The following is a 25,625-nucleotide window of genomic DNA, read 5'->3' as shown; positions in this document are numbered from 1 at the left end:
TTGATGAAGATGTTCAGGGAGAGCCCACAGGTACGGGACAATGTCAGAATCACACTGACGATGAACAAGAGAATACTGCCCCTCCAGTGAGTGAACAACCCCGCCCTACCCGACATCGTAGACCACCACAAGTCCTAAGCTATGACACCTTGGGTACACCAGCTACACAAGAACAGAGGATCGGTGCAATACCAGCCCAGCTTCCCCAAACTCCGTTAGCATTGTACCAGAACAACGAGCAATTCAACTCTACAGTTCCAGTACCTCTATTCTCCTTCCCAAACCAATACCTTCACATGCAACCTTTCCCATATCAATCTTTCCCCCACCTTTCTGTACACCCAGCAGCCAGATTCCCGACACTGCAGTGGACCCAGGATCCCAGGAGCCAGGCCTATGGTCAACCTACTGCCTACCCACCCTGGACGAGACTGCCACCCCAGCATGCTGAGACGATGGACTGGACGCACCAGTAAAGGACCGATAACGAATAGTAGAATAATCGAAACATTATTGTGTATTTATAGGTAAATGTATTGTTAAAGTGAATTGTCAAAATTTTAGGACCACATCATTGGTTAGGCCTATTCGAGAATAGCAATGACGAAACGAAGAGGTGATTACCAAAATCAGAGTATAAGTATAAACCACTGCGCAGTGTGGAGAAAGAGTATAGCCAGATTTTCAATAGGAGAGAAGGCAGATTAGAAGTAAATACTTGCAAGTTTCCTCTTCGTTAAGTACAGAATGTAAAGGGAAACGGGAGGAAACAGATCTGCAAAAGTCCTAGAAAATATTTTTGTGTAATCACGGCTATTTAGGTGACATGTACTATGATATATAGGTTGAGGTATTTGAAAAAAAAATTGTATGATTTATGTTGAATTTTAAGTATCAACAGGGAACGCGCGCCCTGGTGACTTCGTTCAATGCCAGCCTCAGTATTGTGGAGTAATGCTGATGATGGAGGGCAGTATTAAAGCTGCATCGAATACTCTCTTTAAACTCCCTGTCATCAGATGGTCTAGGTCGTTATTTGTTTGAAGTGCTAGAATATGGTTTTATAGCCAGGTAGGCCTATGTGATCCAATGTTTTGTAAATAGAACATCACTTGAGAACACACACCAAATGGAACAGCGGATTTTTTATGTAAGGAAATGTCGGGGACGACATTTGTTTTAGGAGGGGAAGGTGTAAAAGCCTCAAGAAAATAGACCCCCCTAAATTTTTTGGAAGTTTCTAGATACATGCATTTGTATAAATAGGGAAATTTACCCTCACAAGTTTATTTCACCCACCCCTGAAATCAGAGTGGAGTTTACCCAGTCTCTTCAAATTCTAAGAAAAATGCCTTCATCACGATGGATGTGGTTTGAGCTCCACACTTTTATCCCTGCATCCATTGTGACTAGACGTGGCATTTTTCCCTTCCTTCAGGTAAGAAATCTTACTTCTACTCCCGTTCAATGTTCCTAAATCATTTTTTCTGACTGGTAAATCCTATGATGTTTAGTGTTTTGTAGTTGAACTACATGGTCCCTCCAGTAAAAGAGGAATTAAGACCAAAGATGATGTTCTCAGTGAAGTTATGGAATAATCACTTATTATTGTTTAATGCCAGATATGATTGCTTGTTTTCTTGTTTATGATGTGCTAATGACCATATGAGTATTAGTGCTTGTGTCATTATTTGATTAAATCATTAATATTTTAAATGACTGATTAAGGTAAAGTTAGATTGCTTTATTAAAGGAGAATTTTACAGTTAATTATGCTTACTACAGAGGAATGATAAGAGTGATTGTTATGAGTAAGTGTTATAATTAACCTTTGATTTTAGAGACTCTTAGAGGTACAAAAAGGCATCATATTGAGCAAGGTAAATTATCAACACTGATGAAGAATTACGTATTCATAATATAAACAAACTGGCATGTGTCATTCACATCGTGTTGATGAGAAGAAGTGTTTGATAATTAATCTGATTGCAATTAATACGATCATTGAAACTCTGTATGATTTATACCAGAATAAAGAGACACACTTTCATCCCTGCATCCATTGTGACTAGACGTGGCATTTTTCCCTTCCTTCAGTACACAGTTTTTAAACACCCCTTGCCACATCGGGACGGGTGTAACACATATATAAATCTTCCTCGTACTTCAAATAAGGGGACAAAGCCTGGAATTGTCAATAAGACTCACTTATCGCAAATGAAAGCAATGATATTTATTTTTGTTTGGTACTTTGATAAACAGGGTAGAACATGTGACTATTCAATAAGATGGTAAACTTTCAATGAAGAAACTAATATTTTTGGAGTAATTGCTTCCTCCCGTTCTTTCTGTTTTTTGTTCACAATATTTCTTTGTTCTAATTGTCCAACTTCTGCTGCTTGCCTATTTTCAAGCGTTCTTCTTCTTCATCTTCCTCTTCTTCTTCTTCTTCTTCTCCTTCTTCTTCTTCTTTTTCTTCTTCTTCTTCCTTGTCTTCTGTTTCTTTTCATTTTGCTTTTTCCTGTACCTCTCAAATGAGTTTAAGATGAACATTTAAGTACTGTACTTTTAATTTGCAAGTGACAGGTTCCTTCTTAAAGTCAACTCAACCATTTTTTTTTTCTCTTTCTTTCGTTCAGACTTCCTTTCCACTTTTTTTTCATTTTCTTTTCTTCTTTGTTGTAATTCCTATTATTCTTCTGATTTCTTTGTTTTTTTTCTTCTTTATCTTCTAATTCTTTATTTCTTCTTCTCTATTCCTTTTTTATTGTCTTCCATTTTTTTTCATCTTCCTTTCCTTTCTTTTTAAAGTCTTTCCTTCCCCTTTTCTTCTTCTTCACATTCACGGTTGAGATATTACCTCCAACTGAAGTTATTTCATCCAGTCCAAAAGGCCAGAAAATGGACAATCATGTGACTTTGATCATGTGACCAGGTACTTGATGAGCTCGGCGACCAGCGTCACGTTCAAACTGTTTCCAATCAGGCGGTAGAGTTGCTTCTTGGTGGTAGTCTCTGGGAAACCTAGGTGTGAGGTACAGGGGGTAATTGGCAAAGTGTGGGGATTTAGAAATTTATTCCTGGTACTTATGTTTGACCATCAAAATTTTCCACACATAAATGCAGTTTCAGGCAACCTTGCAAAATTGATATATATGTTGATACCGCAGTTTTACATGTGAGAAGATTGCTATTAAAAGGAAAAAACCAAAAAACAAAACAAAACAAAAAATCAGCTATCAGATCAATAGTACAATAAACCTGAAGATGAAACTTAGAATTATTTACTGACCAGATCAAGATTAAAGTGCACTATCTTGAAGAGGCTTTTTTTTTCTTTTTCTTTTGTGTGTGTGTGTGTGTGTTTTTGTATTCATGACTGAGAATTAATCAAATGTATGGTCATTATATGGAGTCATTCTTGCCAGTGAGGTCATTCATTCTATGACAAAGTAAGATTCTTCCACTTCCCACATAAACAAATAAATAAATGATGAGTAAAACAAAAAATATACAATAAATCAATACATATGCATATTGTAATTATGTACACATAAATGCATGTATATCTATATATGATACATTGATTTAATAATAAAAACACAAATACAAACTAATGCAAATGAATACACAATAAACGAACAACAGCTAAATAAAGTTAATGTAGAGTAACAGAGTAATTCATTCAATCAATAGACTATTAAATTATTTTCAATCCATTCTGCATTTCAAAAAAGCTGGAGGTAAAGTCTTCCTACGCTTCCAGTTGCTACCAGATTTCTTGCACACACTCTCATCATCTACCTACCGAGGAAAAAATATGTTATGCAAACTCTCAGCTTACTTTACTATCCACTGGGTGGGGAAAGTGAGAATGAATTTGTAGAAAACTGTACTGTATCGAGTTGACAGCATTAGTAAGGAATAGGGTGTTCCACGTGACGGTTGCAATCTCCAACACTAAGTGATGCTGACCTGGAGCCGTTTCATAGAACTTGTTATCAGTGACATCTGACACATTTCTATGACAAATTTTCTCTCAGCCAATCAGATGCAAGGATTTCAGTAGCTTGTCACATCTATGACAACTTGTCACTGATGACAAGTTTTATGAAACGGGCCCCTGGACTGGATCAGAAGCTTGGACATAAACCTGTGACCTTCCCTTCACATTGTATCTTAACCCGTTCCTTACGGTTCCCGTGGAAGCAACTGATATACGGGAACCTGGTTTACCAGGTTCCCGTGGGAGCAACTGATATACGGGAACCTGGTTTACCAGGTTCCCGTGGAAGCAACTGATATACGGGAACCTGGTTTACCAGGTTCCCGTGGAAGCAACTGATATACGGGAACCTGGTTTACCAGGTTCCCGTGGAAGCAACTGATATACGGGAACCTGGTTTACCAGGTTCCCGTGGAAGCAACTGATATACGGGAACCCTGTTTACCAGGTTCCCGTGGAAGCAACTGATATACGGGAACCTGGTATCCCGTGGGAGCAACTGATATACGGGAACCTGGTATACCAGGTTCCCGTGGGAGCAACTGATATACGGGAACCTGGTTTACCAGGTTCCCGTGGGAGCAACTGATATACGGGAACCTGGTTTACCAGGTTCCCGTGGGAGCAACTGATATACGGGAACCTGGTTTACCAGGTTCCCGTGGGAGCAACTGATGTACGGGAACCTGGTATACCAGGTTCCCGTGGGAGCAACTGATATACAGGAACCTGGTTTACCAGGTTCCCGTGGGAGCAACTGATATACGGGAACCTGGTTTACCAGGTTCCCGTGGAAGCAACTGATATACGGGAACCTGGTTTACCAGGTTCCCGTGGAAGCAACTGATATACGGGAACCTGGTTTACCAGGTTCCCGTGGAAGCAACTGATATACGGGAACCTGGTTTACCAGGTTCCCGTGGAAGCAACTGATATACGGGAACCCTGTTTACCAGGTTCCCGTGGAAGCAACTGATATACGGGAACCTGGTTTACCAGGTTCCCGTGGAAGCAACTGATATACGGGAACCTGGTTTACCAGGTTCCCGTGGAAGCAACTGATATACGGGAACCTGGTTTACCAGGTTCCCGTGGAAGCAACTGATATACGGGAACCTGGTTTACCAGGTTCCCGTGGAAGCAACTGATATACGGGAACCCTGTTTACCAGGTTCCCAAAATGAAGACGAGTGCCTGCTTTAGTGGCCTAAATTCATGTTTCTTTGTGTTCAAATGCCCAAAAAAGTGGGTTTGATAAAAAGATCAGAGTTTATTCTATCAGGATTTGTTCTTCTGTTTGAAAAATGCGTATTTCATGGTATTATGTACCTTTTTCCTGATTTAGTTTTTTGCTTGTTCTGCTGTAAACTTGTGCGAACATGTACATAGCGATCAAGGCTGAGATCAGTTAAATATCTGGGTTTGCTGACCCAGTCACCTCATTCAGGTACCTGGTTTTGTGTAGAACAAAAGATTCTGTGAGCTCATCAGCGCACGCTCTATTCATACCTCGCACCCGATTGATATTTCCATTGTTCACTGGCACATGTAGTTGACAGTGGAAAGGGGGATACAATGTACCACTTGACTGCCTTCACACAGGTGGATTACCAACCTGTCTGTCTCTCTTCCGACGGGCAAAAAGAATCTCTTCTGGGGGCATTAAAGGCACTCAGAGAATTGCGGAGGGAACAGGTTAAGACATAAGAAGCAAGAATGAAAAATATTCCTACATTTGTTGGTTTCCAACATCTTCATAATGCATGTTTTTAATTTCAAACATTCGTCTTGCATGATCAATGTGAATCATTGGGGGTTCCATCACATTTGCTCGTGCAACAATTGCTCCCATTAAATATATGCACGCTATTATCATTATTCAAGCCAACAATAAATTCTACCCACAAACATAACTTTAACCCTAATCCTAATCCTCACATCATCTCTAAACTGATCTTAAAACCCTTTAAAAATGCTAACCCTAACCCAAAGTCCTTGGAGAAAATACGGACAGTGAACAACACTTGAAGAGTTTGTTTGCAAAAACCGATAAGTCCATTTTTGAAGATTTTGAAGTACGGTCTCTGTCATAACGTACAAAATAATACCTTTTAAATGATACATTGGTCACTACATATAAAGGTATATCTTTGAAGTTATGGTCAAAAGAAGCAAAAATTTTCTTATTATTCTCTTTATTTGTGACCCGCGACAACGGTTTCAGGCAAAAGTCGCAAGAGCAAATTCCCTTCTAGGCGGGGTACAAAGATTTTGACTATTATTTTTGTCGATTTAGGTTTTTTGCAGAAATCGAATCTTTGATATGTTTTCTACATCTACACTAAATTTCATAGCATAAGACTAAGTTTTTCCTATCGAAAATGGAATTTTAAGCACCCTATGTTGGATCGCACTCGTCAGTTTTGAGCTTCTTTCGAACGCCGCGCCAATATCCCCAGTGTTGCTACGGCGCATGGTCTCGCATGCGATTGGCTGGTGCGTCGCATCATTTACATAATTCGGCTTTCGGAGACACCAGTTGCAGCGTGTGGGGAATGCTTTGTCCACGCGTCCACGATTACATGCTCCATTGTTCTTGCTATAGTGGTTTATACGCTCGCTCTGTCGTGCGTGCTCTTCGTTTGGCTTTCTGTCCAAACTATTCTAACGCAATGTTCGACAACGGAAGTGAAAAAAAAAATCGTGTAGCATGACATAATCGTGTGAAAAGAAAACTATATATTCTCAAATTTGTCTACTTGTACATGTAGTAAAGATTATGACAGCAGACTGACTCAATGGAAGGCAGATAAGAGGAAAGGAGCGGTCACATGTGACCAATTATATTCAAATACTACACATCAAATTCGCACCAAACTAACGAGTCGTGCTTGTTTTGTTTTTTTTTATATATAAGCAAAAGGGTCGCCAATGATAAAAACAAATCAACCACAATGAAAACACAATTTGTAAATGTGTGGATTCGCCACCACTCTGTTACATATGCACACAGTCATGGCGTGTGGATGCCATTGCGTAATACGTGCACCATACACGTCATGTACATGTACACAAGTGCAATTATCGTATCCGCCATCTTGAAAGACGTACTGGTAAACAAAACCGAGCGAAACGCATTGTTTTTTCGGCTCCATACACTGAGCTCCGAAGAAGGTGCCCGGGAAATTTGACTCTCTCAGTGAGCCAATCAGAAGGCGATGTGGTTGCTAGAGGCGGGGCTTAACATCGATTGGCACCATCGTACGGATGGGTGATTCTACCCTCGCATCGCCGCTCGGACATTGTCTTTGAGAAAGAGGTGAATCTTCAAAGCCTGTTTTCTCGCAATTTTGTCAGGCTAACAACTTAAAAAGTGCATTTTATTTTTCTTTGTATGCCCACTTATGGTGCCGAAGAATATAAGTGTTTTATATCAATGCAAAGCTTAGGAAATGGGCAATGTGATTCAGTGAAAAAATGAATTTTCAAAATTCCCGACTTTTGCCTGAAACCGTTGTCGCCGGTCACATTTTTCTTGACCTTTAATCGCAAATATCTCCATTTGACAAATATGGACTTATCGGTTTTTGCAAACATACTCTTCACTTACTCACTGTAATTTGAAGATATTTCTCTACAACAAAACTCCTCTCTTGATTAAGGTAGATCACACAGTGCATATTTGATTGATTTTTCCAAAAAACAAACAAACAAATAAACAAAGACAGATTCAAGCCACTCCTGACTAGTGAGCAATTGTTGCAGGAGCAAAGGTAAGGACGGCTATAATGATGAAATAGGAGAGAAGATGAGCTTAAATTTTTCTATGAATCACTCACCAAAGTCTTGGGGGAAATGGTGGAGGTTTGCCATCTCTCTGGGGGTGAAGTATCTCAGGTTCAACGACCTCAGCCTTGTCATCCTCTCCTCCTCCGGAAGATCCTCCTCGCTGAATGCCTCTGACATCTGCATCGTTCATATTATGAGAGTAAAAGAGTGGGAATGCCCCTGATCCTCCTTATTGTTTTCATAGGTAGCATTCACCTTTTTTTCATGGTTGCATAGATTGGGCACTCATAATTACTCCACAGCAATTTGAAGATATTTCTCAACAACAAAACTCCTCTCTTGCTGATAAAAGGAAGTCCTCAGGACTGGAAGTTTTCTTTTGTTAAATATCAAAATGTTGTTTTTGCTGAACAAATAAAAGAATATACATGTAATATTTGTAGAGAGAGCAATTTTGGAACCTGAAATCTTACAGCATTACCACAAAATTTCCTTATAACCATGTTCGTCATAACGGCAGTGCACTATGCTTTGAAAAAAAAAAAGCATTCAACAGCATTAAGTATTGCATTGATAAAGCACATACGATCATGTTGCAATCTTGAAGAGAAAGAGGTAGAAACAAGGAATAGTACAAAGCTGATGAATTTATCGTTATGAGAAGCCTCGAAATATTTTTGAAAAAAACGCTGGTCTAGTACCGTTTGATATCAATTACAATCTTTTGTGCAATAAAAGCACAGGGGATAGAAAACCCAAAATTGAAACGGCTACTGACCTCTGTGGAAAAGTCAGTCCGCAATACCGACCCTGTTCCTTCAACGTAGTGGGCATAGCTGTGAAAGTAGACAAAGGAACATGACAGATGATGCAAACATGTACTGTATCTTTAACTCTCAAACATCAACTAGACCATGGAGTTCTCAGAGCCCACGTACAACATGGATGCCTGGCAATGCTGGGCACATGAAAGTGTTAACCCGTTGAGGACGGACTGATTTTGCATTGAAACACATTTTCCATAGACACCTCCCCGAGTATTCTTGGGACTCGTCTTCAACAGGTTAACAGTGATGTGCATGCATTGGATAATCACGGCAATGGTAACCTCAAATGTTACTGCTATGCTGTAATATTATACAGTTTAGGGAAGTGAGCATAAAATATTTTGCAAAACGTTTTGTTAATTACCAATTTATTCCTTCCCCCCAAATGAATAAATAAACAAATAAATAAATACATTTTTTACAGCTGTCCATCTTTGAGAGATTATGCAATGCTGACTAAAAAAAAAAAAGCTTAAATGGAGTTTAAGAGATTGCTCCATAGTCAAGAGTGTTTATGGAAAGATCACAAACAAAGAGATTTTTTATTACCTCCGCCAAGGGGGGAGGTTATGTTTTTGTTACCGTTTGTGTGTTTGACCGTGTGCAAAATAACTTTAAAAGTTGCGCATGGATTTAGATGAAACTTGCAGGGAGCTTGAGAATGACACAAGGAACAAATGATTTAATTTTGGTAGTGATCCAGAAACTTATATGGATTTAATGAGGGATTTTCAATATTTTGGTAGGTAGGGTCAATGAACATAGGAGTTTAAGCTGCGCATTTTTGAGGTTTTCAAACGCGCACTAAAAGGCATGCTCTAGTTTCTGTTAGGGCAAGGCGTGCCGCGCAGCCGCAGGTTTATGACGTAACAAAGATTTCTATATTGGGAAATAGGGCGATTTTTCAGCATGCATACGTATAGGTGGAAATCATTGATCACTATGGAAGAGCAAGATCATCAGTGGAAAGTAGCTGTTTGGCGGAGGTCTGCGCTCTCAGAGTGCTTTTCCAGTTTGATTTGATTTGGTTTATTTGTTTGATTTTCTGACTTATCTTTGATCTTAATATTTACAGTGTACATGTAATACATGGGTGTATGCAAGGGGGGGTCGGGAGGGTCGTACGACCCCCCCCCCCCCCCCCAAATTTTCAAAAGGTCCACTTTTTGTAAAAGTTATTTTTGTTTTTTGAGGGCTTTTTACTTTATATAGGCCTACAACAGGGAAAAAAAAAGTGACCGGTGTTCCAGCAAATTGTCAAAAACCTCGTAAATTTCGTAACTTAGTTTTAATATGCCATAATTTACCTTATTTCTAAGCCGCACTGCCATGCCGAAAAAGACACTTTTGTATGCACCAAATGGCCCCATTTTAAGATATAAAATTCAAAAACTCCCTACTGTGGGAGGGGGGACACCCCCCTCCCACACCCTCCCCCCGCTCGGTCGCTCCGCTCCCTCGCAAAGGTAAAGGTCCAAAAATTTTGATTACGACCCCCCCAGAAAAAATCCTGGATACACCCCTGTGTAATACAGTGTACATGTAACATGTTAGTAGAAAACATGAAGAGATCAGTAAAACATGGAGAACTAGCTTCACTTTCCTGGAGATGACAAGAATGATCTTGCTCCGTACTCACGCTTTGGTGAAGCAGCATGTCTTGGTGTCTTCCGGCGTTACAATGTCCATGACCTTTCCAAACTTGAGTAAGATTCTGTCAGGAATCAGATACTGAGCTACCGAGTCTTCAGTCAGGTCGGACTGAAGATAGCTCACAATTTTTCTCCTCGCCTTGCCACCCTTGGCATTCCTAGTTCTCATATCACTTTTACTATCATGAGCATCTCGATTTTGTTCCTCCAACCATTTTACATCACACTTCAGTTTTTGTTCATGCGATTTTGATGTTTGGTCCTTTGTAGTCATATGGCATATGGGCTCTGTTCTTTCTGAGGCTGATGCAGCGTTACAGTCTGTTGCAGAAGTTGGAGAGACACTTGTCACACTGACACTTTCCTCTGCATTGCTTTGACTCTTTGAGGACACTGTAGAGGGATTGTCAACTGCCAAGCTGCTAACTTCATTTGCCAGGTCACAAGGCTCCACAGAGCTGGGTGCAGAAGTTGGAGTGATGCGATGAGGGAGAAGTTCGAGTCCTTGCTCTGGGTTGAACGGCAGAGGGCGCTGTTTGGCCAACAGGAAGTAGCGGAGCCTCTGATTAGGAATACCAATGTCTAAGGGTGACAGAAGGAATTCCTGCAGTGGGAAAGAGAATAAAACAAACAAACAAACAAACAAACAAACAAACAAACAAAAAGCAGAAACGAAAATGAAGAAAAGCAGACATTTGTGAAAAGCTATTTGGCTGGCCTGGACCCTGTTTTATGAAGAGTTAAAATTCATTTATTTTCTTTTTTATTTAAAGTTGATTCCAACTGTAAGTCTATGGCAGACTGTGTGGTAGGGTAATTCAGAATTGATTTTATCTTTTGATAAAACGGGGCCCTGCTCTGTCAATGTACTGCCTACCAACAAAAAAAAAAAATTATCAACATTTCTAATATTTCATATAATATAATTTTGCTTTGTTCAATTTCTCAGGTAATGTGTCAGGTATAGAAAGAAAAGGAAAAGAAGTGGAAATGAGATGGCCTGTACCTTAGGAAGAAGTATTACAGACCCACAGACAGTAACACTGATATACTATGCTAATAGAGTAAAGGTGCATCAATTCTCATAACTGTACATACAGACCAGTTATAACTAAAATGATATTACATAAAGAGAAGACAAGATGTGGTAAGTGACAAATTAAGTATTTGTGACCCGCTACAACAAAAAGGTCCTAAAGTCGCGCACGGTCGAAGCCATGAAAATCGAGTTTGAAGTCAGAGCATTAAAATTGGTCAAAACTTACGATTTTCTGATTTTGATATATTATTGGAGTCTAACATGTCTTCTATCATCTGTCGAAATTTTGAAGCAAAATGATCAAAGGAAAGACCAAAAAAATAGCGTTTTTCTGAGCCATGTTTTTTGGCGTTTCAACGAAGCAGAAACTGGTTCGAAAATTTGGAATGAGCGCCACAGATAGGTTCCGCCCCTAACAACGACCAAAGTGATCTCATTGGTCAGTTTGCTGCTTGCTGCTAACCGAAGCGTGAAGCTCGCACACTGCCCAGTCGACTGGTGCGTGCGGGCGGGGTGCGCTATGCTCAGCCGCTTCTCACATCCTGGTCACTGATTGGTTGGTGAGGAGACCGCCGACGCTGATGTGCTTGAATGAACTCTTCGGGGGTTGCTAGGGCTTACCTTCTATTGTCCAGAGGTGAAAACTGACTTGCGTGTCCGTTGATCGCGATTGCGTCGAAAGGAAGACTTTTAGGGCGCTTTTCTCAAAACAGTGATTTTCCAGACGTCTCAACATGCTCTCTTTTAAACATCGATATCTCCGCAGCCGATTATTTTTATAAAATGTGTTATATATCAATCTAAAGCAGAAAGATTAGGGGATTATATCATGCAATTTTCAAATAATCGACCTCGCCCGACTTTAGGATCATTTTGTTGTAGCGGGTCACATTTTACATTTTTGCAGGCATACTGTAAGAAAAGATAATAAAAATGGCACAACCACGTTTCAGACTCTTCCTTGATTTGTAATTACAATAAAGTGCATAGAAACTCTTAGGAGCCAAGTAGCATTATATTTACAGTCAGAATAGCATTTCCATATTGCAATAAGTGCAGAGAGAATTCATATGAGTGCAAATAGCACTTCCTAAAATGTAAGTTAGGCTTGTACATAACAACATATCTTGGAAGCAAGAGACAGCTGAAAGTGTAGAATGATTACGAAATATCATTTCAGCTTAACCACTATTCATTCTACCTAGAATGTCATCATGAAGGGAAAAGCAAGTATGTACTTGTACGAATGAGCATTCAAACCAACATGAGCTTACCTGGAATGTGTACTGACACTTCTCCAAAGTTTCTGCCAAGAAATTTCTGCAGACAAGAAAATACATTCACCCAAAAACATGTTTATTATTATGTTACAGTCTTTTTCACACACCGGAGCACTTGAATGGAACAGTTTACCAATAAACTTAAGGCATGCCCCATCTAAACATTCTTTCTCAGCCCAATTCTGGAGGGCACTCCACTGTGCCCAAGTATAGTTCTGTCGTTGTTGTTGTTGTGTTTTTTTTTTCTGTTCTTTCTTTCTGAGGTAGGGGAAATTTAAGGATATGAGGATGTAATGTGTTGTATAATATTTGTTAAATTTTGAGCTTTTAATTTATATCAGTATACAGTATATTAAGATATATACAGATTTGATACTGCAAATTTGATTTTGATGTTGGTATTGTATGATTATCATGTGTTTATTTGTATGTATGTGTTCATGCAGGGCCTCCAAGAACAACAGTGTTTAACCCACTGATGGAGCCACCCTGTGAAAATAAAACATATAAATAAATAAATAAATAAATGTTAAAGTTGTAAATAATATAGAAACTTCTTTGGTCTTGAGAGGGATGCAAAGATGTGACAGATGTAAAACAAAACAAAAAAGAATTATTAACCCTATAAAGCCCAAGCTATTTTGACCCCTTCCAGGCCCAAGGGGGGGCACATTGTGCCCCCCCCCCCCTATATAACTTCTTTATTATATGATGTATGACCGTCATATTTGGCACATGGGTAGAGCAACTCATACTCTACAAGACCCAACATTTGAAATTTCCCAAGGTCATCCACTGAGGGCGCTATTAACCAAAATACAAAGAAATACATAGGAAATATGCTAAAATCATGTTTTTTCTTTTTATTTCCTTATCCCAAGTATATGTGTTTTTATTTCATATCAATCATTTTCATATTTACCACAGAGGAAAAGCAAGTCAACCTTCACTATTTGTTACTGTTGAAATTTCTCAAGGTCAACATGTGGGGGCGCTATACAATACAATATAAAGAAATATATGAAACCTATGATGTATTGCTTGGAATGGGTACATATATTGGTATCATATTCCATATTTCCAAAATATTGAAATTTTGAGTTTGCAGATTGATAATATGATGAAGAAATGATATTACAGGCAAAGCTTGTGTGAAGATAACACAAAATAAAAGGGTAGTCTTTGGAAAATGCTGTATTTTTTATTATTTCTATTATGTCTATTGTTTGATGCCTATGTCATATAGAAAATAAAGGAAATAATAAGAAGACCATTTCAGGGTAATTCACAATCATAATAACTTCACATTTTGGTCCTTCAGCAAATTACAGCCAAGAAAACCCCATTTCATCCATTATTATATTGTTAACTGAAATTTGAACAGAAAATCATGCAAAATCTGACGAACATGGTTGTCAGTTTACGGTTGCCATGGCAACCAGCAATATCGGACATAGCTAAATTATATATCAAAATGTTCGCAATAAGATTTTAGGAAAAGTCACCAAATTTGGTTGAAATCGAGTAAAAGGTGTAGGAGTGGCCAATGAAAATATGGCAGGGGGGCACAATGTGCCCCCCCTTGGGCTTTATAGGGTTAACAAGTAAACTTCTTCATTTTGTAAAGTCTAAGCCCTTTTATGCCATTATGACTGCAACAGGGTAATAAAACTACAAGGTTTGTTTAATCAACTTGGTGTATTATGTTTTCTTACTGTAGTTCGAAGGTAAATCTGCAACTACTTCATTTAATAAACTCTTTAGAAACATGACAATAATCATTTAATGAATTTTCTCGAAAAATCTTGAAGAGACACAACACATTCTTTGTAAGAGTAAACTCAGCCTTAAACTAATCCTCAAGTGTTGCCATTTATGTATCATCACTAAGAAAAAGAAAAAGAAAAAAACAGAATCAAACAATAAAAAACAAGATCATTTATGAAAATTACATATGTGACCTGCTACAACAAAAGGATCCTAAAGTCGCTGACGGGCGAGCCAAGCATGGCCCAGAAAAATGCTATTTTCAGGCCTTTCCCTTAATCATTTAGCTTCGAAATTTCGGCAGATGATAGAAGATACATTAGACTACAAAATTATGTTAAAAACAGAAATCTGAACGTTTTGACAGATTTTGGTGATCTGACTTCAAACTCGATTGTCTCGGCTCACCCGTCAGCGACTTTAGGATCCTTTTGTTGTAGCGGGTCACATATAGAAAGACAAATATCTTAAGTATCTACTTGAGCTACGTAGACAATGATTAATCAACTTGCATCTTACCATTTGTATCATGATGCTTCAAATACATTTCAAATCAGATACTTGGATTTGATATAAAAAAAACTTCCTTTTAGTTTGGCATAGAAACCTGCTTTCCCACAAATCTGTCTATAATGGCCACTAAATGCTACTTTCTCACATTTTGACAGCTAATAAAACTTTGCGTAAAGACACCCGCCCATTAATGATGGCCACTTTCTTGTCTCCCTCAGGTGGTCTTTCTAAAGAGGTTTCAGTGTCCAGTATAATGATCATACATCCCATGCCATACTGCCAGCTCCAAATTACCTGGTCTCGGACGTTTCAAATCCCTTCACGTTTTCAACCAGAATGTACCTCGGCTTCTTCCACATTCTGTCACAAAGAAAATGGAGTTTTGACAATCAGCACGCATTACAACATGTCTAAATTGCTTGTGTTATGACAGAGAATAATGTACAGCAAATGTGAGCCCATCTTATTTTCATGTTCACATAAAAAAAAAAGATGTTCTTGTGCATTATGAATGATTTCCTTTTTTAAAACATCATCTTTTGTTACACGTATCTCTTTTTGGTCTCAACAGTCATAATTTTCTGGACTGGAGTAGTATTCCAAGACAGGCATTTTGAACCTTTCAACCACAAGTCAAGTTCTTGTATGTATACTACAGTTGCACATGTACCTTTTAACAGTGACAAATTTGTCGGCAAGAAATCTGACAAAGGATACATGCCACACTCATCATTCTAGTACAAGAAAATAAATGTCCCTGTTTAAAACTTACAGTAACAACAAATCTTGCTACAGCAAGTAGCAATATCAAATATTTCTTTTGTATAAAACTAGGCTCAATTGTTGGGCATACAAATATTTTGCAACATTAAAACAATGACTGCCTATGATGAAAGTTTATCCTAACATGCCCAATATGGTGCGTCTGGCAAGACATTACGGACAGGGTCTGCCTCTGATACTGCTATGAAGCTATAGACCGAGGTATGTGGATTAAAGTACAAGGTAAGGTCTTTACTTTGGCAAGTTTCTCATGATGTTGAAGAAGGCGTTGGTTCTTGCATCATTCTTGTCTCCCTTGAGGCCCACCCTTGTTTAGAAAAGAAGAAACATGAAAACAGTTGAAAACTGGCACCTTACTACTGGTACTCCAATATCTGGTACTTTACTATTCCAATAAATGTATAATGAATGTGGGATTCATAATATTAGTGAAAAGAATTGAAAAAAAAAAAAAAAAGTCGGCAAGGAGTGCCAATACAGTAAGCTGTACTCCTATCTCTGTAATAATGATAATGATAATGAATAACAGTTTTATAGCTCTTAATACTGATGTTTCTAAGCGCATCAATCTGAAAAAAAAAAGTATGACATAAAGGTAAAATACAGCATTATGAACATATTATGATATAACGACAGCAACAACAATAACAGAATTAAGGTTGAGTATTAATAAAACAGATAAGTTTTCAACAATGATTTGAACTTATCAACATTTTCAGCATTACGAATTATATATTTCACATATAACGAGAGAGCATTATCTAAAATACTTGAAAGAGACCTTTTTTTTTTGCTTAAAGGTGTCTTACAAAGTGAGATAAGTAAAATCAGTTAAGATCCCAACAAAGTTCTTTTAATTCAAACTATTGCAAACTCAGCTGTAATACAAGGCCGAGGGGCTCCACTTAGCACCACAAAAATTTAATGTTGTCTTCGTCTCACAAAAAGTTCTATTGCCTGGAAAATTACCCATGCATGCTTTTGTGCAAAATATAAATTACTAATTTCACATATTATTTGAAAGTCAGAAGACTGAAACAGAGGTGTTTTGTTGTGAGATTTCTTTTCTATGCAAATCATACAATCAAACTGCATAAAAGTTTGTAAGAATCACAGTCTGATTTATCTTTTTTTTTTCTAAAGATGTTATAGCTGACATTTCTGCACAAATGCATTGCCTTGACATTGTCAATGCAATGTTGCTTGTTTTGTTTTGTATTCATTTTTTATTTATTTATTTATTTATTTATTTTTACTGCTGTGATAGCCACTGCCCTCTCTCTTTAATCAGAGTAAAGACAAAAGGACATGATTTGGTTTAACAAACCTTGTGAAGGGTTGACATGGAGGGCTCATCACTATCATGTCTGCCTCAAAAGAGTCGAAGTCATCGGTACTGAAACCCTGTGAAAGGAAAAAAGATCGACAACTAGAAGGACAGAGTTGTTCAACAATGCATATAGATGAGAGAGACCCCAAACATCAATGTCATGCTGGATGAGAGACTAGGTACATGTACAAGTCATGAAGTCAAATTTGACTGACCGAGTTATTCATGAATCCCAAATTAGAGACTATCAAAGCAAGCATGAGCAAGATCTGGGTCCCATTTCATAAAACTTGTTTAAATATTAGTGACAACTACCACATTTCTGTGACAAATTTGCTCTTAGCCAATCAGATGCAAGGATTTCAGTAGCTTATAAAAACTATGACAACTTGTCAGTGATAACAAGTTTTATGAAACAGGGCTTTCCACTGGGGGAAAGAAATCATAAAAATTCACATCAATCAAAAGAAAAAAAAATGAAAAGAAACAATCACTTTAAACTAAAGCAGACTGGACAGTTCTGTAACATTCCTCCTAAGAACTCTTAACAGTACACTTTGCAGGTGATTACATTAAAAGACTAAAAATGTTCTGTTGTTGTTGTTTTTTTGGAAGCTACCATACAGTGTAGAAGCAATTGACTGCAGACACCCGTCAGCTGTCTACATTACAGTTTCTACCATTGTAATTGCCCTTACCATTTAGCTTATAATAAATGCAATATGATCTATATAAAACACAGATTAACAATGTAAGTTCCACATGTTTTTGCACAAACTATCTCTGTGACAAATCAGTGTTCACTATTTCAACCTAGTCAAACACGTTGCAGTGTTTGTGCTTCTTCACCATTTCTACTCACTTGTAATTGCATGTACTACCAGAAACTGGCAGTCCAATGCTCATTGTTATAAAGGGAAAACATAGTTCTGGTAAGGGTTTGAGAACCCGTCTTGCCCCATTTCATATTTGCTTGCAATATATCAAAAGAGTTTACCAAGGAACTTACCTCGCTGACGCGATTTGCCGGGATGACGAGTTGGTTTGGAGAATTTTGAGATCAAAAGACAAAAGTCGATATACCGACTTTTATTCCAAAAGGACGCAGGCTAACTTGGTATCAGGGACAACTCTGCCCTATTTCAGACAATTTACACGCAGTTCGTGATTGCCATATTTTATACATGTAGGCCCACACTCATTTCGTTTGCGCACCAAAGAAGTTCTTTGATGTGCGCGTTGTATCAACTCGGCTCATTAAGTGTGACTGGCCACAACGCGAAGTGCTCTCATAGTACAACATTGTACAATCCAGGGACACAACTCTGCCCCGCCGTCCAAGTTGTCCCCGAGTCCGAGTTAGCCTGACCCCAACTAGGTAAGATGTAAACATTATTGGTTAATATTTTGCATTTTTGTCATTACCCAATTAATATCTTGTTATTACAGCGTTATTTCACACATTTCTTAAGCATGTATACATGTACATTTTGAGCAAAATTTGACAGTTAGGCATACCAGTACTTTGTTTTACCTTTAAATTCTGCTATCTTCCAACTTGTCTTGGATTAGATACATACCTCTAGGTTTCTCTGCAGCAAGTTAACCTCAGGGAAGTTGTGTCTGTACACCGCATTGGCCACTGTGTTTATTTCAACAGCTGCAACAACTACACTGGCAATTCCACTCTCTAAAAACAGAGATGATTGAGATAAAAAGAGAAAAAGAAAGAGATAAATACAGTACATGCAAGATGTGGGCTGTACATGGTGACATACAAAAGTGTAGTAAGGTTTCTACAAAAATAAACGGTACAGAAATATATCAATATATAGACAGAGAGAGACAGAGAGATCAATAGATAGAGAAGGTGACAAACTGGAAGAAAGACAACTAGACCAACAGATTGAAAAATGAATATACATGTATACATTATATAGAGATAGTGGGAGAGAGATAAATTTGGCAGATAGAGATAGTGACAAGTAGGTAGAAAGCCATAGATAGACAGGTGGATAATGTAAATAGACAGAGACAGAGAGAGACAGATAGGTATGTACTGTAAGAAGTGGATATTTTCATGTGACTTATTTTCGCGCTTGGCTGGGTAAGAAGAATTTTGCATGCTTATAATTCCGTGGTATCAAGACATTAACTACTGGAACATACATGGTATGCAAAAATATTCATGTGCTTTTATTTTCACGCTAGTTTCTGGATGCGCGAAATGCACGAAAATTTCCACTTTTACAGTAGATAGATAGAAAGATATTTAGGTAAGAATACATAGTGATAAACGGACAAAAAGAGATAAACAGACAATAGATAAATATAGATAGAGGCAGATACACTACATTTTGTATAGTATATATCGGTAGATAGAGAAACAGACAGATAAAGACAGACAGACAGGCAGAAAGATATGTGGATAAATACATCAATATAGGGACAGAGAGAGAGAGAGAGATTAGTAAGGAGAGAGAGTGACAGAAAGATATAGACAAACATATAGAAGGTGAATATACGAAGGGTTTGTTTGCAAAAACCGATAAGTCCATTTTTGAAGATCTTGAAGTACGATCTCTGTCATAAAGTACAAAATAATACCTTTTGAATGATATATTGGTCACTACATATTAAGGTATATTTTTGAGTTATGGTCAAAAGAAGCAAAAAATTTCTTATCATTCTCTTTATTTTTCTTGACCTTTAATCGCAAATATCTCCATTTGACAAATATGGACTTATCGGTTTGTGCAAACAAACTCTTCATATAAAGACACAGAGGGAGAGATCAGTATTATACAGGCAATAGATAAGTATAAACAGATAAACAGATAGATTGATTAATAGATATAGGAACAGTGAGAGAAATTAGTAGATAGAGATAGTGACAAGTAGGAAGAAAGAGATAGACAGATGAATATAGACAGAGAGGTACAAAGGGAGAAGGGAATAGATGCATTGTAGGTAGACATGCAGTAATGTAGATAGGGACAAACGGGTGGAAAGAAATAGACAACAAAAAGAATCGGATACACTGAGAATACCAATTTACAATGAGTAAGACGTGAGCTTTGATCTCATACACTGTGTATATGCAGGTATGATTTCTGGAAAGCAGGTACTCTGTAAGGTAAACTGCAAAACCACAAAGACACAAAACACTTTTGAATCTACACAAGACTAATATCCAATTCAATGGTGTTCCACAGAAATTGGTAACTAGGAGATTACCACCATGCACTGCCTCAATCTGTTTGAGTGAGAAGAAAGAATCTCTCATCAAAACTTTGTCTAATATTTTCCAAACATACATCAAAGTTTATGAGAACATAACTGATTTCATGCGGCTTGAAATATGATAATTTCATGAGATCAAGATAGTTCCTGGTGGGCATGTCCGAATTATCACATAAAATCTACGGTGTCTTCAGGATATTTTTAGCCGTCAGCTGCAGTGTGTTAGTGGCAGCCAGAGACTCCAACCCAAAGCACCTTCTGATCTGGAGATTCTCCCGCCTGAAACCCCTAGCAAACGGGAGACTCCAAGTTGATGTGTGCGAAGCGCGAAGTTCCTAGGGTTCTACATGCTCCCTGGTGCTATCTAAGGCTTATTTTTTCAACATACAATAGCAGTAAGTAAGAAATCCTTTCCAACGGGAGACACAGAGCCAGGGCGGGAGAAATTAAATCTCAAGCGGGAGAACGGGAGATTTTGCAAAAATGGGTTTTCGGCGGGAGATCTCCCGTCGAAAACGGGAGAGTTGGAGTCTCTGGGCAGCATGGGCAGTGCATGGAAGATGGAGTTACTTTATGCACAGCCCAGTATCGCTGTCCTGGTCGGGATAGCTAGGAGCTACCATAGCTCCATACTTTGATCTTTATAATTTCCTTAGGATCTAGAGATCAGTGTAGTGGCTCTTGTAGGGATCGGACGCGGCGCGGCGCGGTGGCCGTGATATATGCTGTAGTGATGGGGCACCAACATTGTGTGCAGGCCAAAGGCAAGCCAAAGCCTTTCGGCATACAGTATGAATGGAGACCCTGCTGTGGTTACGGCGTATGAAATGACATGCATGACACACGTAGGCCTACACAGAAACATGAGCCTGTGCTGACAGCATTCACAATAGAATTACTACTACTAAGCTGCCATGATTTTCAGCATACAAATTCGGCATTTTACCTTTAACCGCACAGTGTAATCCGCCAACTCCACTGAAAAACTCCACGACTCGAAGCGGAGCACCTGTCTCACAACTGACACAGGGGGCTGCCATTTTGTCAAGTTGCTGCTATTCGAACTGCGGGAAATAGCCCAAACACGACCAAAAGTCACGCAGATATAAACTTAACCCGTTCCGTACGGGAACTTGTGGCCTGCGTAATGCCTGTGGGCATTTCAGGGGGGCATTTCATGAAGGAACTTGTCGGATAAAATATCTGACAAGTCAGTTATATCCGACAAGTTTTGAGAAATTCTTTAGTCTGATTGGCTGATTTCTCTGAACTTGTCGGATATAACTGACTTGTCAGATATTTTATCCGACAAGTTCTTTCATGAAATGCCCCCCAGATTTCAGTATGAAACGGGTTAATATATTGGCCTATGAAAGAACAACAATACTCTAACCCATGAAATCTATTCTTTTCTTACTAGTATATTCTAAGACTTCGTAACAGAGATTATATTCAAACAACAAAGATTTTGAAACTTATTCACATCCGTAGACAGGCCTATATTTCTTTCTTTTTTTTTTCAGTTTTAAAAAACCAGACTAGTCACAGTTTGTAGCGATTTATGCCCCCCCCCCATTTTTTTCACCATACAAAGGAATACATAGGGCCTAAGGTGTCATACTTTGCCCCCCCCCCCACACACACACACACACATTTTTTTTTTTTTTTTTTTTTTTAACCCGGGGCCCCGTTTCATAAAAGATGTTAGGATGTCAACTCTTGCTGGAATGACAACTTCCCATAGCAACAGCCAATCAGGAAGCTGCATTCTTGTCGTTACCATGGCAATTGACATTCCAGCAAGACTTGTTATCATTCAACTTTTTATGAAACGGCCGGAAGTACGTATTATGTGCGGGCACTAAAAAGAAATACTTAGCAGGCCTAGATAGAGATCTTGTCGTGTGAGCGCAGTATACAGGTTATTTAGTTTTGTTTTTTTTTTTTTCCGCTGAAGACCCGCCTTTCTTTTTCTTTTTGGCTTGTCAGCTGAAGAAACCCGGAAGTGCCCCTCCCCCCTTTAAAAAACACTCCGCCGGCCCTGGATGAAACATCTCCATTGCCTCTCAAGACTGATGAAGAAAAGCCATACCCTCCATCTTAATGTAAGACCCTGCCCCATACAGAAACGAATTTTGAACAATGTAAATCCTCCCCAGTTCCTTGACAAGGTGAATGCAGAGTTTCCTCGTCATGGGACACACTGTATGATAATAATCATTATGTATGGGGCCTTAATATACATATGAAGAGTTTGTTTGCAAAAACCGATTAGTCTTTTTTTGAAGATTTTGAAGTACGATCTCTGTCATAAAGTACAAAATAATACCTTTTAAATGATATAGTGGTCAGTACATATGAAGAGTTTGTTTGCAAAAACCGATAAGTCCATATTTGCCAAATGGAGATATTTGCGATTAAAGGTCAAGAAAAATAAAGAGAATAATAAGAAAATTTTTGCTTCTTTTGACCATAACTTCAAAATATACCTTTATATGTAGTGACCAATATATCATTTAAAAGGTGTTATTTTGTACTTTATGACAAATATCGTATTTCAAAATCTTCAAAAATGGACTTATCGGTTTTTGCAAACAAACCCTTCATATATACAGGTATATTTCTTAAGTTATGGTCAAAAGAAGCAAAAATTTTCTTATTATTCTCTTTATTTTTCTTGACCTTTAATCGCAAATATCTCCATTTGGCAAATATGGACTTATCGGTTTTGCAAACAAACTCTTCATTTATAGATTTTATACAGATGTTCAAGGAAAAAAAAAAAAAAAAAAAAACCTGAAACATTGAAGATAACATGGAGTCCCGGCCTCTCGCAGCTGATAATGCTAATACTTTTATTTTGAAATGTGTGATAGAGCATCAATTGGTCACACACACACACACACACACACACACACACACATAATGTTCGTCGGCATTATACAGAAGAAAATCGATACTAGATCCAATATAACAAAATCTGGTTGAAAACAAACTGCATTCATCAGTCCCATCACAATGAAATAGGGCGACTCGTACCTTTAAAAAAATAAATAATGATAATAATAATAATAATAATAACAACAACAAGTGGACAGGTGACAAGATGTCTGGCACAATAAACATATACCGAGCCTCCTCTGTAGCAATACAGTAGTACATCTTCATAGAATGATATTGCTAATCTATTACTTTTCAATCTACATCAAATAAACATGATTTATAACACGAAATCTTGAATCTATAGTAACAGTCGTATATCTGTATATCGTCTGCAGGTAACTGGGTTCTAATCTTTATTACACATAATTTCGAAAGAATTGAATGCAACAATAAAGTTTCGCCTAAAGGGATGGTACAATTATGGTAGAGATGAGAATTGGGCTTTTAACTTTTTGCGAGAATGATACCAAGAAAACACTTCTATTAAAATACAGTGTAGCCTAATACAGAGCATGCCATTTTTAAGAGGAATCCAAAGCTTTTTGATTAAAATCTGGTTTGGAATGACTGAAACATCCACAAACAAAGTAAAACAAAACGATCGTATAAAAGGGTGCGTCCCACACTTTATTAGAATCCCTCTGTTTTGGATATCTCAGCCATTTCAAAACCAATATTATTATTTTCATCAAAGGCGTTGAATTCCTCATCAATCACGTGTGTCATGCTCTTTCAATTCAAGTCAATGCAAATCACTACTAGTGCAATTTTTTTTTTCATGCATTTTGACATAAAATGCATTTTCCCCCCACACCAATTAATGATATCTGGTGGCAATGATATGCCATTCATGTTATGAGTAATAAAAATGTCCTATCCATTCCCGTTTGAATTATGAAAATCGGTGAAACACTTTTTGAGATAATATCCAAAAATGCTAGGGGGGACTTACTTTTTTTGGTTGAGTGTATTATTAGTATCACCAGCTGCAAATAAAAGGAAGAAAATAAGAAGGGTAGTTATTAATGACACCATTGACTGAACAAGGAATGATACTGCCGGCCCAATATTGAGCTCTGAGGAACACCACATTATTTTGAAAAGGGCTCAGAATCAAACCCGTTAAGAATAAAATATTGTCATGATATAGGTAAAATAGTCTTTAAACCATGAAAAAAAAAATGATTGACCTCGAATACCATAATGACTGAGTTTGGAGAGTAAAATAGAGTGATAAAGAGTGTTGAATGCCAATTACTATAGTACTCAAATCACATGGTTGAGACCTAACTTCACGTGTCAAACATTACTTTTGCTGTCTTTTTGAGATACAGATGTAATGAGAAAAAATGTTATGATAATAATATGAAAGAGCATTCCAAGAGGGACTCAATATTTATTTGATAAAAATTGATTTTGAAATGGCTAAGAATCGAAAAAGCACCATTCTTAAAAAGGTGGGACCCACCTTAATTATAGGATAGCCTTATTTGACTTTTTTTTTAATGTTTCAGCCATTCCAAAACCGATTTTCACCTTATAAATCTGGTTTACTCTTTGAAAGTAACGTAATAGTACTGGAGTATACGGCAGGTGCAGCGGCAGGCTATGCGGATAGTGGACACAAGAGGGCGACGTTAAAGGCTACGGCACGCGCGCGTGCATAGCGTGTACGTTGTACGGCCGGCCAGCAGCAGTAACATGTTGCCGGCGAGAGGGCACAGGAAATAGGACGGTAGTTCTTTACAGCTAGCTGCCGACAACAATTTGCTCAGAAGGAGTCTGCTAAACACTTTAAACATACCCTGCCAAGCTTTGCGTTGTAAGTATTTTCATTCCTTCATCCTTGGGTTACTTCTGATTTGAAATTACAGTGTATATTATATATACCGTAGTCTGTTTTGATAGGGAAAGGGACACACGATATGGTGTAGGTCTAGATATTATCTATCGTTTTGATCACTACACTCCAGTGACTGTAGGCACTTGCTGCTCGGTCCCACCACCGGGAAGATGCGGCTGACGATTGGCGCTTGTTCCGGCGAGGACGATCAGACGATGTAGCGAGCTGTTGCAATTTTTATGTCGGGATCGATAGATCTCAGGCCTAATATTTTACTCCAGTATTTATTGTTGGTCGATGCTTTCACTCTGTCTGCTTTAGCTCCGTTATTTTTTTTTTCTTTTGCAGACATTTTTTTTTTTCTCCAATTTTCTAGTGCTAGTGCAGTGTAGTAGCCATGTAGACCTGTCTATAGAGTAGGCACCAGTCCTAGTGACTAGTGTGAAATTAACCCCGTTGGCGTTGCGGGGCGCCCGGCCCTGTAACCGGTAACTGGGAACAGCCCGACACGTTAATTTACGTGTTGGGTATAAAGCCCGGGGCGCTCCTTGTACACAGTTACAGTTACACTGTGGGAGCTACGAGTTGGGGCTGGCGCTGGTCGTAGTTA

At 38.3% G+C, this 25,625-nt stretch overlaps 1 protein-coding gene across 1 annotated transcript; it reads right to left on the bottom strand.

Annotated features, from left to right (window-relative positions):
* Nucleotides 1-1,222: 1,222 nt before the first annotated feature.
* Nucleotides 1,223-21,291, bottom strand: LOC140226376 (tRNA (cytosine(38)-C(5))-methyltransferase-like). Its single transcript, XM_072306858.1, has 10 exons — nucleotides 21,176-21,291; nucleotides 18,567-18,676; nucleotides 16,984-17,060; nucleotides 15,892-15,963; nucleotides 15,168-15,233; nucleotides 12,588-12,633; nucleotides 10,262-10,878; nucleotides 8,574-8,631; nucleotides 7,846-7,972; nucleotides 1,223-3,024 (listed from the first exon to the last, which is right to left on the bottom strand). The coding sequence occupies exons 1-10, from the start codon at nucleotides 21,267-21,269 to the stop codon at nucleotides 2,924-2,926; spliced, it is 1,368 nt and encodes a 455-aa protein (XP_072162959.1). The 5' UTR covers nucleotides 21,270-21,291; the 3' UTR covers nucleotides 1,223-2,923.
* Between the last annotated feature and the right edge of the window lie 4,334 nt (nucleotides 21,292-25,625).

Source organism: Diadema setosum, chromosome 3, assembly GCF_964275005.1.
Source record: "Diadema setosum chromosome 3, eeDiaSeto1, whole genome shotgun sequence".
NCBI classification, from domain to species: Eukaryota; Metazoa; Echinodermata; class Echinoidea; order Diadematoida; family Diadematidae; genus Diadema; species Diadema setosum.
The sequence above is the reverse complement of the archived record's forward strand: the minus strand, read 5'-3'. Positions and strand labels throughout refer to the sequence as shown.

Bases quoted from the DNA above. Each gene is read 5' to 3' on its own strand.
- LOC140226376 (XM_072306858.1), bottom strand. From the start codon at position 21,269: ATGGCAGCCCCCTGTGTCAGTTGTGAGACAGGTGCTCCGCTTCGAGTC. The intron at 8,632-10,261 runs GTGAGTACGGAG...CTACTTTCACAG, and splicing joins ACATGCTGCTTCACCAAAGC to CTATGCCCACTACGTTGAAG. The intron at 3,025-7,845 runs GTGAGTGATTCA...CCTCACACCTAG, and splicing joins CCATTTCCCCCAAGACTTTG to GTTTCCCAGAGACTACCACC.